Source organism: Hyaena hyaena, unplaced genomic scaffold (genome assembly GCF_003009895.1).
Source record: "Hyaena hyaena isolate Hyena2069 unplaced genomic scaffold, ASM300989v1 scaffold_122, whole genome shotgun sequence".
Classification (NCBI taxonomy): Eukaryota; Metazoa; Chordata; class Mammalia; order Carnivora; family Hyaenidae; genus Hyaena; species Hyaena hyaena.
In genome coordinates, this window is record NW_024080754.1 from 3,223,100 (window position 1) to 3,236,201 (window position 13,102).

At 35.2% G+C, this 13,102-nt stretch overlaps 1 protein-coding gene across 1 annotated transcript in view; it reads right to left on the reverse strand.

The window, feature by feature from the left end:
* LTN1 (listerin E3 ubiquitin protein ligase 1) overlaps positions 1-13,102 on the reverse strand; it is a 61,620-nt gene that overhangs the window by 19,026 nt on the left and 29,492 nt on the right. Inside the window, exons 17-19 of the mRNA XM_039237279.1 lie at positions 12,353-12,512; positions 11,385-11,489; positions 6,943-7,085 (exon numbers count right to left, since the gene is read on the reverse strand). Coding sequence (XP_039093210.1) covers positions 6,943-7,085; positions 11,385-11,489; positions 12,353-12,512 — 408 coding nt within the window. The remainder of the gene's footprint in view (positions 1-6,942; positions 7,086-11,384; positions 11,490-12,352; positions 12,513-13,102) is intronic.

The following is a 13,102-nucleotide window of genomic DNA, read 5'->3' on the forward strand; positions in this document are numbered from 1 at the left end:
GGCCCAATCTGACCAGAGGGCCAATTTAGCAAAAATTCCAGAAAGCTGTATAGCACAGCAACACTACAAGAGAGAGCCAGGCGAGCAGAGCCGAGAGTTCGCAGAGCAAAGCCAGCGGCCCTGTTCAGTCAAGGAACTTGGGAAGTAGTTCTGTCTGGGTTAAGACAATCAGAGCCTTACTGGCTTCAGAGCTGCTTCTGCCACCGTGCCCAGGCAGGACATCTTCATTTGTAGCTCTACTCATCGCCAAATACCGCCTTTCATCTGTATGACCTGAGAACGTAGCCAGAGCACACGAGAAGCTCCATAACCCACCCATCAACCTACAAAAGGTGGCACCTGAATGGACAGCAGAAGCTGTGGCTTCACCCGCTGTAGGGCAACACCTGATAAGGGAATTCTGTGCACACTCTTGCCAATTCAGGTCCCCCGGCAATGAGCTATTGTATAGACTCTGGAATCTCTTCTGCAGCCCTGCCTGGGGAGGGAAGTTAATTCACAGCCCACTCTGCTACGGAATACAGTACCCAGTCCTAACTAGTGAGTCTGACCAGATATCAAGTCAACTGCAGCCCTCTCCTATACCCTAACGTAGGGAACCAAGCTAGCAGTCCTATGCAACCGTTCTCCCCAGGCCTGTCCTTAGAGCTCAAACAGCCTTGTCTGAAAATAGACTACACCAACAGGCCCCGCTTGCACAAGGACAGTACCAGCAGACATACCTAAAAACCTAAACTGTGCTGACTGGTAAAGAACTACTTCTGCCAAAACAAACCTATAAATTATAACATTTGGAAGAGGAGCACAACTGAATGTGCAGATGCCACCATAAGGAATAAAGGATCACAAATAATCAGATAAATCTGACACTATCAAAGGAAACTAGTAAAGCTCTGACAAATGACCCTAAAGAAATGGCAATCAGTTAAACTGTCAAAGAATTCAGAATAGGTCTCTTGAGAAGGTTTAGCAAATTATAAGAAAAGAAAACCAAACAAAATTAGAAAAACAATGAATGGACAAAATGTGAAATCTGATAAGGAAACAGCAATCATCAAAAAAAAAAAACCCAAAAAACCAGAAATCCTGGAGTTGAAAAATACAGTAAAATAAAATGAATTCAATAGTTTCAAAAGTAGACTGAACTATGCAGAAGAATCAGAGACGTTGAGAATAGGACACTGGAAATTACAAAGAGGAACAAGATAAAAAAAGTAAAGGCTACAGGAATTATGGGACACAAAGAAAAAAAAACCCAACAATATTCACATTATGGTAATTCCAGAAGGAAAAGGGAAAGGGACAATAAGTATTTAAAGCAATAACGGCTAAAACTTCCTGAACCTGCAGAGAGAAATGGACATCCAGATCCATAAGGATAATTACTTGGGAATAAACTGAATGAGAATACGGTTATTACCCTCAGTCATGTCATAATTAAATTGTGAGACATCAGAAGAATTTTAAGAGTAGTACAAATGGTAAGTTTTATATAAGGGAACCCCCATTAGAGTTATCAATGGTTTGCTCAAAAGAGGCCAGGAGAGAATGGGATGACATATTCAAAATAGTGAAAGAAAATAAGTGCCAACCAAGAATTCTATGCCCAGCAAAGCTGTCCTTCATGAATGAAGAAGGGACAAAAAGTTTCCTGGATAAAACAAAAGCAAAGGGAGTGCAATACCACCAGATCTATCTTAAGAAAAATGCTAAAGGGAGTTCTTTGAGTTGAAGTAAAAGTACACTGGTAAATAAATAGAGTTGAATCCTGCAATATGGTAACAGTGGTACATAATTCACTTATAACTCTAGTTAAAATTTTTTTTTAATATAGTAAAAATGGAGCATCTGGGTGGCTCAGTTGGTTAAAGGCCCAACTTCTGCTCAGATATGATCTCACAGGTGGTGAGTTCAAGCCCCACAAGGGATTCTCTTTCTCCCTCTCTTTCTGTTCCTCCCCTGTGCATTTTCTCATAAAAACAAACATTAAAAACAAATAAATACAATTTAGTAAAAATAACCATAACTACAATAATATAGCAGTTATATAATATAAAAAACATGCAAACTAACAATGATGGTAAATTAGCAATGATTCTAATTTAAAGTCACCAGCTACATTAGCCTCTAACAAGAGAGTCAGCCTGTTCTTTGAGGCTCTGAAGCCAGCCATTGACTTCTCTTCTCTAGCTATGAAAGTCCTAAATGGCATCTTCCAAAACATGGCTGTTTTGTCTACACTGAAAATCTGTTATTAGTGTAGCTACTGTCATTAATGATCTTAGCTAGATCTCCTGGATAACTTGCTAGTTTCTATATCAAATTTACTGCTTCACCTTGCACTGTTAATATTACAAAAATGGATTCTTTCCTTAAATCTCATGAACCGATCTCTCCTAGCACCAAACTTTTCTTCTGCAGCTTCCTCACCTCATTCATCCTTCTTAGAATTGCAGAATGTTAGGGCCTAAAGGGAATGTTTTAGCTGGTTTGATCTTCTATCCAGACCACTGAAACTTCTCCACATCAGCAGTAAGGCTGTTTTGCTTTCTTATCATTTATGTGTTCAACGGAGAAAGACTTTTCACTCCCTTCAAGAATCTTTCCTTTGCACTCACGACTTAGCTGCTTGGTGCAAGAGGCCAAGCTTTCAAGCCTATCTTGGCTTTAAATGTGACTTCTTCACTAAACTTAATCATTTCCAGCCTTTTGTTTGTTTTTTTAATCATTTCTAGATTTTGATTTTAAATGAGAGACACATGACTCTTTCACTTGAAAAGGTAGAGGTCATTGTAGGGTTATTAACTGGCCCGGAATAAGCAAATCCAAGGAGAGGGAAACAGACAGGGGAATGGCCAGTTAGTTGGTGGAAGAGTCAGAACACACCACGACACTCATCAATTAAGTTAGATCTTACATGGGCATAGCCCATGGCACCCCAAAACAATTCCAACAGTAACATCAAAGATCACTGAACACAGATCACCAGAAAAAAAAAATAATGAAAAAGTCTGAAATACTGCAAGAATTACTGAAATATAACATACAGACATGAAGTGACCAAATACTGTTGGAAAATGGCACTGATGGACTTGCTTGATGAAAGGCTGCCATAAACTTTTAATTTATAAAAAAGAAAAAAACAGTATCTACCAAGTGCAGTAAAGTGCAATAAAACAAAGTATGACTTTACTTATATATCAGATGAAACAGACTAAAAATGATAAAAAGAGACAAAGACATAATGATAAAAGGGTCAATTTTTCAAGAAGATAGTATAATTCTAAATATTTATGCACCCAAGACTGAAGCACCTACATTTATAAAGCAAAAACTAACAAAGCTAAAGGAGAAATAAACAGTAATACAATAACAGTTGGGGACTTTTAATACTGCACTCTCAACAATGAACACAGATTATCCAAAGAATAAGTAAACTATAGACAACACAGCATACCAAATGGACCTAACAGACATAAACAAGGAAAACAGATTCCTGTATCCTAACTAATATATATGTATTTATAACAAAATCACAGCTTACATTTCTACATCGATAATTATTAGAACATTTATGCTTCCATTCTATCCAACAAGAGCAGAATACAGACCATTTTTTAGACAGACCTTAGGCTGGGCCACAAAACAAGTCTTAGCAAATTAAAGAAAAACCCTGAATTCATACCAAGTACTCTCTCTCTGACTACAATGGCATGAAACTAAAAATCAGTAACAAGAGGAAAATCTGAAAATTCTCACAGAAATTAAACAACACTCTCCTAAACAACCAACAGATCAAAGAAGATAGTAAACTGGAATTAAAAAACTTTCTTGAGATAAACAAAAATGGAAATGCAACATACCAAAACTTGTGGGATGCAGGAAACACAGTTCTAACAAGGAAGTTCATAGTAACAAGGAAGTGTAAGTAATGCTTACAATTAAGAAGCAAAAAAGATCTCCAAGTCAACTACCTAACTCCATACCTAAGGAACTAGAAAAAGAACAAACTGAGCCCAAATTAAAGCAGAAATAAATTAAAGAGAGAACAGAAAAATAATAAGAAAGATTAATAAACTAAGCATTAGTTTTCGAGAAGAAAAAAACCTGACAAATCCTTAAACAGACTAACCAAGGGAATAAAAAAGAGAAAGGACTCACATCAACAAAACTGCAAATGAAAAAGGAGACATTACAACTGATATCACAGTAATTCAAAGGATTGTAACAGGCTACTATGAACTATCTATGCCAACAAACTGGACAACCTAGAAGAAATGGAAAAATTCTTAGAAATACAACTTAAGAGAATCAGGAAGAAACAGAAAATCTGAATAGACCAACTACTGATAAGGAGATTGAGACTCTAACCAAAATTTCCTAATGAAGAGAAACCCAGGACCAGATGGCTTGACTGATGAATTTTACCAACTATTTGAAGAAAAATCAACATCCATTCTTCTCAAACTCTTCCGAAAAACAGAAGAGGAGGGAACACTCCCAAACTCCTTTTAAAAGGCCAGCATTATCCTGATACCAAAACCAGAAAAGGATACTACTAGAAAAGAAAACTACAGGCAAATGTTCCTAATGAATATAGATGAAAAAATTTCAGTAAAATACTAGCAAACTGAGTTCAACAGCACATTAAAAGGATCATTCACCATGACCAAATGGGATTTATCCCTGGAATGCAAATTTGTTTCAAAATATGCAAATCAATATATACATCACAGTGATAAAATGAAAGAATCATATGACCATTGCAATACACAAAGAAAAAAGAATTTGACAAAATGCAACATCCATTCATAATATAAACTTTTAACAAATCAGGCGTAGAAATAACACATATCACTATAGTAAAGGATATATATGACATGCCCTTAGCTAACATCATATTCAATGGTGAAAGGCTGAAAGCTCTTCCTCTAAGGTAAGGAACAAGACAACAGTGCCTGCTTTCACTACTCCTATTCAACATAGTACTTGAGGTCCTTGCTAAAGCAACCAGGCAAAAAAGAGAAATGAAAGGTCAGAATTGGAAAGGAGGAAGTAAAATTGTCTCTTTACAGATGACATGATATTATATAGAAAACCCTAAAGACTCAACCAAATAACTGTTAGATCAATGAATTCAGTAAAGTTGCAGGTATCAAAATCAGTAACATTTCTATATAATAACAAATTTTCTGCAGAAAAATAAGGAAATCAATTCCATTTACAATAGCATCAAAATCAAATATTTAGGAATAAATTTAACTAAGAAAATGAAAGATCTCTACTGTGAAAACTGTAAGATATTAATGAAAGAAATCAAAGACACAAATAAATGGAGAGGTCTCCCATGTTCATGGGTTAGAATTAATATTAAAATATCAATACTACCAAAAACCATCTATAGTCAATGCAATCCCTATTCAAGATTCCAATGGCGTTGTTTACAGAAGTAGAAAAAAAAACTCCTAAAAAGTATATAAAACCACAAAAGACCCAGATTAGCCAAAGAAATCCTGTGAAAGAAGAAAGCAGGAAGCATCACGTTTCCTGAAAGACAGTATAATAGGGCATAAAAACAGACAAATAGACCAATGAAACAGAACTGAGAGCCCAAGATTAACCCAAATATATATGACCAACTAATATATGACTTCATTCAAGAATACTCATGGAGTAAAGATAGTCTCTTCAATAAATGGTGCTGGGATAATTAGCTATTCACATGTAAAATAATAAAACTGGTCCCATATCTTACATTACTTGTAAAATTGACTCAAAATCAATTAAAGATTTAAATGTAAGACCTGAAACCATGAAATTCCTGGAAGAAAACAGGGGAATAAAGCTCCCTGACATGGGTCTTGGTAATTAATTTTTGGATAGGACTCCTAAGGCATAAGTAACAAAATAAAAAACAAGTGGGAGTACATCAAAGTTAAAAGTTTCTGCACAGCAAAAGAAATCATCAACAAAGTGAAAAGATAATATACCAAATGGGAAGAAATATTTGCAAACTATATATTCAATAAGGGACTAATATCCAAAGTATATAAAGAACCCATACAACTTAAAAGCAAAAAAACAACCCAATTTTAAAAAGGACAGGGGATGTGAACACATTTTTTGCAAAGAAAATATACTTCAGGCCAATAGATATATGAAAAGATGCTCAACATCACCAGTCATTAGGGAAATGCATTAAAGCTATAGTGAGATATTACCTCACACTTATTAGAAGGGCCATCATCAAAAAGATAAGAGATCACAAATGCTAGCATGACTATGAAGAAAATGGAATCTGCATGCACGGTTTGTGGGACTGTCAAATGATACAGCCACTATGGAAAACAATATGGAAGATCCTCAAAAAATTAAAAAGAGAACTACCATATGATCCAGTAATTCCATTTCTGGGAATACAGTTAAACCTCAAATAATGTGGGAGTTAGAGCACTGATCTCCCCCCCTATGCTCTGTCCTCTCTAAAAAAGAAACTGCCACAGAGCCATGTTCAGTAAACATTTATTAAATTAATAAACAAATTAACAGAGTACAGAGTGTCCAAAAAGGTTTAAAATACAACAAAAGCTATTCTCTGTTACTTTTTATGTTCAATCATTAGCTGACTGGGGAGAAATTGGAATTAGGCATAGCTAAAAATCCTATGGATGGAAATAATGAGAGGGTATTTGTGGGGTTTTTTGTTTTGTTTTGTTGATACAACTGTGGTCTAAGTCTTCCCTTGAGGCTGCAGCATTTCTGTACTGCAAAATGGTAACAGCCACTCCCCAAAGACACTCATCCTATTGACTGTCAACTTGTTATGTAGCAAAGTTTAAAGTAGCAATAAAATCAGCTGTAATTCAAATTACCTCTACTAGATCTGAATTTAGATATTAAACAGTAATTAAATAAAATAAATATTTATTATCAGGCACTAACCATTAGTACTGCAAAGATCTTCCTTAGTCCAGGCCAAAAGGGGAGGTATACACTGAGCAATGAATTCTTTCTTGTCTTCTTTCGACAAAAACGGACAGAGACTTTGAATGGTATGCATATTGCCTTCCGTCAGTGGGAAAAACCTGTTTAAAGGAAAGGAAAAGTATGAATTATATTTATCCTAAGTATGCAGTTATTTCAGAAAATTCCTGTTCAGAATATTCAAGATGACTAATTACTATACAAAATAATCGTATAGAAAAAAAAGAAACCATGAAAAGAGATTGACAGTTGCTAATTCTGGATGATGAGATTGTGGGTATTTTTTACTGCTTCTTTCTCTTTTTTACATGTTTCTAATTTTTATTTATTAAAAAAACATTTTTTAATGTTCATTTAGAGAGAGAGAGAAAGAGAGAGAGCATGCACAAGCAGGGGGAGGGGCAGTGAGGCCAGGAGAGAAAGAATCCCAAGTAAGCTCCACGCTACTAGCACAGAACCCCAGGTGGGGTCAAACTCATGAACCATGATATCATGATCTGAACCAAAACCAAGAGTCGGACGCTTAACCGACTGAGTCACCCAGACGTCCCACATTTCTAATTTTAAAAATAATCATATATAACTTCTCCCCCATGTAGAATTTTTTAAAATTATACAATGATTATGTTCTCTTTAAGAGTCAACTGACTCATTGAAAGAGTATAGTTGTGTGTCCTTTCTATGAATTGATAGTCATATATGTGCATATATATAGTTGAAGTTTATTTACATAATGAGATCACACTATAATCACACAAATAATACTCCTGTATTATTTGCCACTTACACTGTAGATCTTTTCTATGTCAGAATACATATGAGTGTAAATTACTTTCTATTTTGAAGCTATATAACTGAATTGAAAACAAAAACAGAAACATTTGACATTATCATAAACTTAACTATTCCCCTATTAGTGGACATTGATATTTTTTCTCAAATTTTACTCTTACAAATAATGTCACAATAAATGCCCACATGGGCAGATATTATTCTGCCTATGTGCAAAAATAATACTCTTTAGGCTAGATTTCTAGAAGTAGAACTGCAAGAGCAAAGGCTTTGAATGCACTGTACTTTGATAATTTGAAACGGCTTTCCTAAAAAGCATAATTAATTTATACACTTTCACCAAAAATGTACAAATGTGACTGTTTTGCTACACACTTAATGAATCTTTTTAATTTCTAGCAAGATGGCAGATAAAGTATGCTTCTTTTAATTTGTATTTCTATCATTATTACTATGGCAAATCCTTTCATATTTCGCATTTCATAAATAAATTACCATTAAAAAAACTTCAAATTCACCAATGAATTACCTGTTCAAGACCTTGACACATTTTTCAATTTGGAAACTTTTACTGATTAATAGAAGCTATTTGTATATTAAGGATATTAACTTTCTGTTAATTTGCAAATGTTTTCTCCCATTTTGTTACTTGTCCTTTAACCTTTGCTTACTATACTTTTCTCACACAGAAGTTTTCTTTTTCTAAAAATTTTTAATTATGGATAAAATACACATTAAATTTATCAAATTAACTATTTCTCTTTTTAATTTTTTTTTTGGTTTATCTTAGAGAGAGAGGGAGTACACACATGAATACGCAGAGGAAGGCTAGAGAGAGAGGGAGAGAATGAGCAGGAGAGGGGCAGAGAGAGAGGGAGAGAGAGAATCCCAAGCAGGCTCTGTGCTGTCAGCACAGAGCCCATCGCAGAGCTCAAACTCACAAACCGTGAGATTATAACCTGAGCCAAAGCCAAGAGTCAGATGCTTAACTGACTAAGCCACGTAGGTGTCCACAAAATGAACTATTTCTAAGTGTACATTTCAGTGGTGTTAAGTACATTCACCCTGTTGTGCAACCAATCTCCAGAAGTCTTTTCTTTTCACAAAATTGAACCTCTACCCATGAGGGGCACTTGGATGGCTCAGTCTGTAGAGCATGCAAGTCTTGATCTTGAGGTTGAGAGTTCAAGCCCCAAACTGGGTACAGAGATTGCTTAAAAATAAGATCTTAAAAAAAAAAAAAACAACCATGAAACAAGAACTCCTCATTTCCTCTCTCCTCAGGCCCCGGCAACCACCATTCTATTTTCTCTCTCTGAATTTGACTACCCTACGTATGTCATAGAAGTGGAACCATACAAAATATGTCATTTATGACTGTTATTCTACTTAGCATAATGTCCTCATGGTTTATCCATGTTGTATCACATGTCAGAATGCCCTTCCTTTTTCAGGCTAAATAATATTCCACTGTATGTATATACCATATTTTTGTTTATCCATTGATTTTTGATGGCACTTGGGTTGCTAGAAGTTTTCACTTTTACAAAATCAAATATCTATCACTTCTTTTATAGATTCTGGGTTTTTGTGCTTTGCTTAAGGTGTTCCCCATATCAAGATTTTACAGTCTCTTAATTTCCTTTAATACTTTTATAGATCTGTTCTTTACATTTAGCTTTCATCTGGACTTCATTCTTGTATATAATGTATTTTCTCAAATACGTATCCAATTTTCCTAACATCATCTAATATTTACTCACCTCACTGATTTGTGTGTTTTTTTAATGTTTATTTTTGAGAGACAGAGAGAGAGAGCGCGAGCATGAGTGGGGGACAGGCAGAGAGAGAGAGGGAGACACAGAATCTGAAGCAGGCTCCAGGCTCTGGGCTGTCACCACAGCGTCTGACGTGGGGTGTGAAGCCACAAACAGTGAGATCATGACCTGAGCTGAAGTCAGATGCTTAACCTACTGAGCCACCCAGGCGCCCCACTAACCTCACTGATTGGAAAGGCCACCTACATCAAAAACTAAATTCCCATAAATGTATGGATCAGTTTCTGGATTCTGTTATCTTGATCCATTGATTTGTCTATTTCCCAACTTAATACTGCTTAATAATTGTATTGGTAAGCCAAGTCCTTTTCACTTTTAGATATTTCCTACGTATTCTTGAGCACTTTTTTTCTTCAAATGCATACTGCATTTAGAGCAGTCTGTCAAGTTTTTCAAAATATATTGCTGGAATTTTTATTGAGATTGCATTGCAATTACAGATTGATACAACCAATTTTACAATTTATCGTCCTACTTTTTTTGTAATCTTTACTAAAGTTTCATAATTGTATTTTTTTGTGGTTGTTAAATTTATTTCTAGGTATAGTTTTGTTGTCATTGTATAGCCAATCTTTTTTCCTATGACATTTTTAATTATCACTACTGAATAAGAAAGTTTTTGATTTTTCTGTCAAGTATATATCCATTATTAGTAATCAGTTCTAATATGTCTCTAGTTACTTCCCTGTTACTTTTATCATCAGAAAAAAACTAAAGTATGCTGAATAAAAAAGGCCAGTATCAAAAGACCATATGCTGTATGATTCCATTTATACAACTTTCCTAAATGACAAGAACAAATTACTGGTTGCAAGAGATGAGAATGGGAGGAAGAAAGATGGCCCTGGCTGTAAAAGGGGAGCACAGAAGGGATCCCTGTGATAAAACTGTTCTGTCACCTGATCTGTGGTAGTGGTCACACATGTGATCTATACAGAATACACACAAATAAATAAGTACATGTAAACCTGATCCGTGGATTGTATGATGCCATTTTCTTAGCTGTAAAATTGTATTAAAGTTATGCAAAATGGTACCACTGAGGCAAACTCAATGAAGGGTATATGGAATCTCTTTATATTATCTTACAGTTGCATGTAAATCTATAATTACCTCAAAATAACAAGTTTAAAATTTTTTTTTTTTAAAAATTGAAATTTAGTTTACAGTTTTACTGTACCACAACATACACATATTATTTCAGAATTCTTCTTGGTAAATCAGTAAATTCACAATGCATCTTGGTAAATTTCAACTAAATGTTTAATTCGAGCGTTCAGCCTCTCTAATATGATCAACTCTAGAACTCTAGTATGTCCAGCCCCATAATCTATTTCTTTGTCTTAAAAACACATTTATTGCATTTCTAGACTATATTCCAATAGGATGATCCTTACTAAAGACAAGGATAAGTAACTTTCCCTATCACTTCCAAATAGCAAATAAAGTAACAGAAGAAGGATATTACCCAGAAAAAAAAAAAGAAAAGATTTCTGGGGAAAAGAGAGCAAGTTAACAAGGTGCTAACTTTTTAAACCAAGTATAAAATTCCACAACAAAATATTATAAAGTTAAAAATGCTTATATGAGAAGATGTGTCCCAAACCCAAAATAATTTAAATTGTTTTAAAGTCTTTAATCTCATTTCCTTGAATTTCTGCATTTCTTAAACCTTGTTTCCTTGACTGATTAGAGATTATTTATTAGTTAGGCTTGCCGAAGTGACCAATACAGCAAATTACAAAGTATAAACATTTGAAATAAGAATACCCTTCTTTTCTCCTATAATGCCGTTTTACTTCATCAGATGAAACACTTCGGGAAAGGATCAACTTAGCAATAATAAGAGACCAAAGGGTGCCATTTTCCATGGACCTAAAAAATGAAAAAAAAATCCATTTTCAAAGTGTTTAAGATTTTTAAAGACTATTTACCTGGATTCCTTTTACAGAATTAAGTAGATCACCTTGTGAGGGTATCAATTCACCATGGCTTTTGCCCCAAACAAATGCCCGTTACTGAACAGACTGGGAGCTTAGGTTTCCAACACTCCTTTACAACTGGTACTGAGCTCTCATCCCAAAGCCCTTCAAATCCCAATAGACGAGATTAGGTTTGAGGATCAGAGACTGTAGCTGGAAAAAGGACATATCCCAGAGGACACCAAGCCTGGTTAATGTTGAAGAATCACAGAGATGTTAATATCTGCTGGGGGAAGTTCTGAGTGCCGCTGAGTATGTGATGGAGACTGAAGAGAAAGGCTCAGCCTGGGACCTCTGATACCACAAAGCATATTCAATACACTACAGGCAAGTGAAAAACAAAGAGAGGTAGTTCAACACAGTAATTTCAACAAGCTCCCATCCATTAAGGGGAAGGTTTTGTGTTTATAATCTTAAGACATACCTGTAACGACGCAAAACCTAAGGTTTGAGAGTAGTGGAAGAATAGATCACAGATGACAAAACAACTTCTACAAGGCTTCTATTTCTTCTACTGTCATCTGCCCCATCCCTCAATGTAACTTATGGATTTAAGAACACAGGCAAAGTTCAAATATCTCCCCAGATGAGTAAATCAAGTACTCAGAATCCATGAAGTACTTATCATTAAGAACTGGGTCTAATTTAGATCAACCATCTGAAAGATTAGCATGAAGTGAACTTACATTTTACAGAAACAAAGCCCAAAGCTAGTAAAACAATCATATAAAAATGGAAGCTGAAAGGGATTCTTACCTGTTAAATAACAGGTGTAAAAGGCCAGAAGTATTACCAAGCCCACATAAGTTATCATATGTAATATTCATCTTTTGAAGCATTTCACAAAATCCAGTTAGAAAAATAGGTGGATTGTCTAATTCTTCATACCACTGCAGTGAATAGAGCAGTTCTGCAACTATAGAATGGACAACACATTATCAGGTGGACTCTGTGAAAAAACCTTTCAATCATCTTCACTCCACTACCCCATTTTCGAATACTGCTATGCCCACCAGTCTCAAAATATCTGTGAACTGATTTCCAAATCTTTTTTGAGATATTCAATGATAATGAAAACTGAGAACATTTGTCTGATACAAAATGCCAGTCCTCTCCCAAATCTTACTTGGTCCCTTTTCTAATTAGTGAATAATGTGACAGGCCTAAGTCACCAGAAATACTGGAATAATCTTCCTACTGTTTTTGCCACAGGTGGTAACAAGTTACACCAGGTACCAGTTGTATCAGGTACAAGTTCAAGTCAATGTGTTAAGAAATGGGAAACACCAGGCTATATAAACAGGGAGTAGACCTCGGTGAGAGACTGGTCTGGACGCAAATGAGCTGTGTGCATAGTTATCAATTAGAGTACTAAAATCTAGCCCAGGGACTGCTGTGAGAATTAAATGACCAAGAATCTATCATAAAATCTAGCACACGAATAGGCTTTAGTACAGAATTATCACAACTCTCTTTTATAAAGCCGTATATGGACTTTAGAGTCAG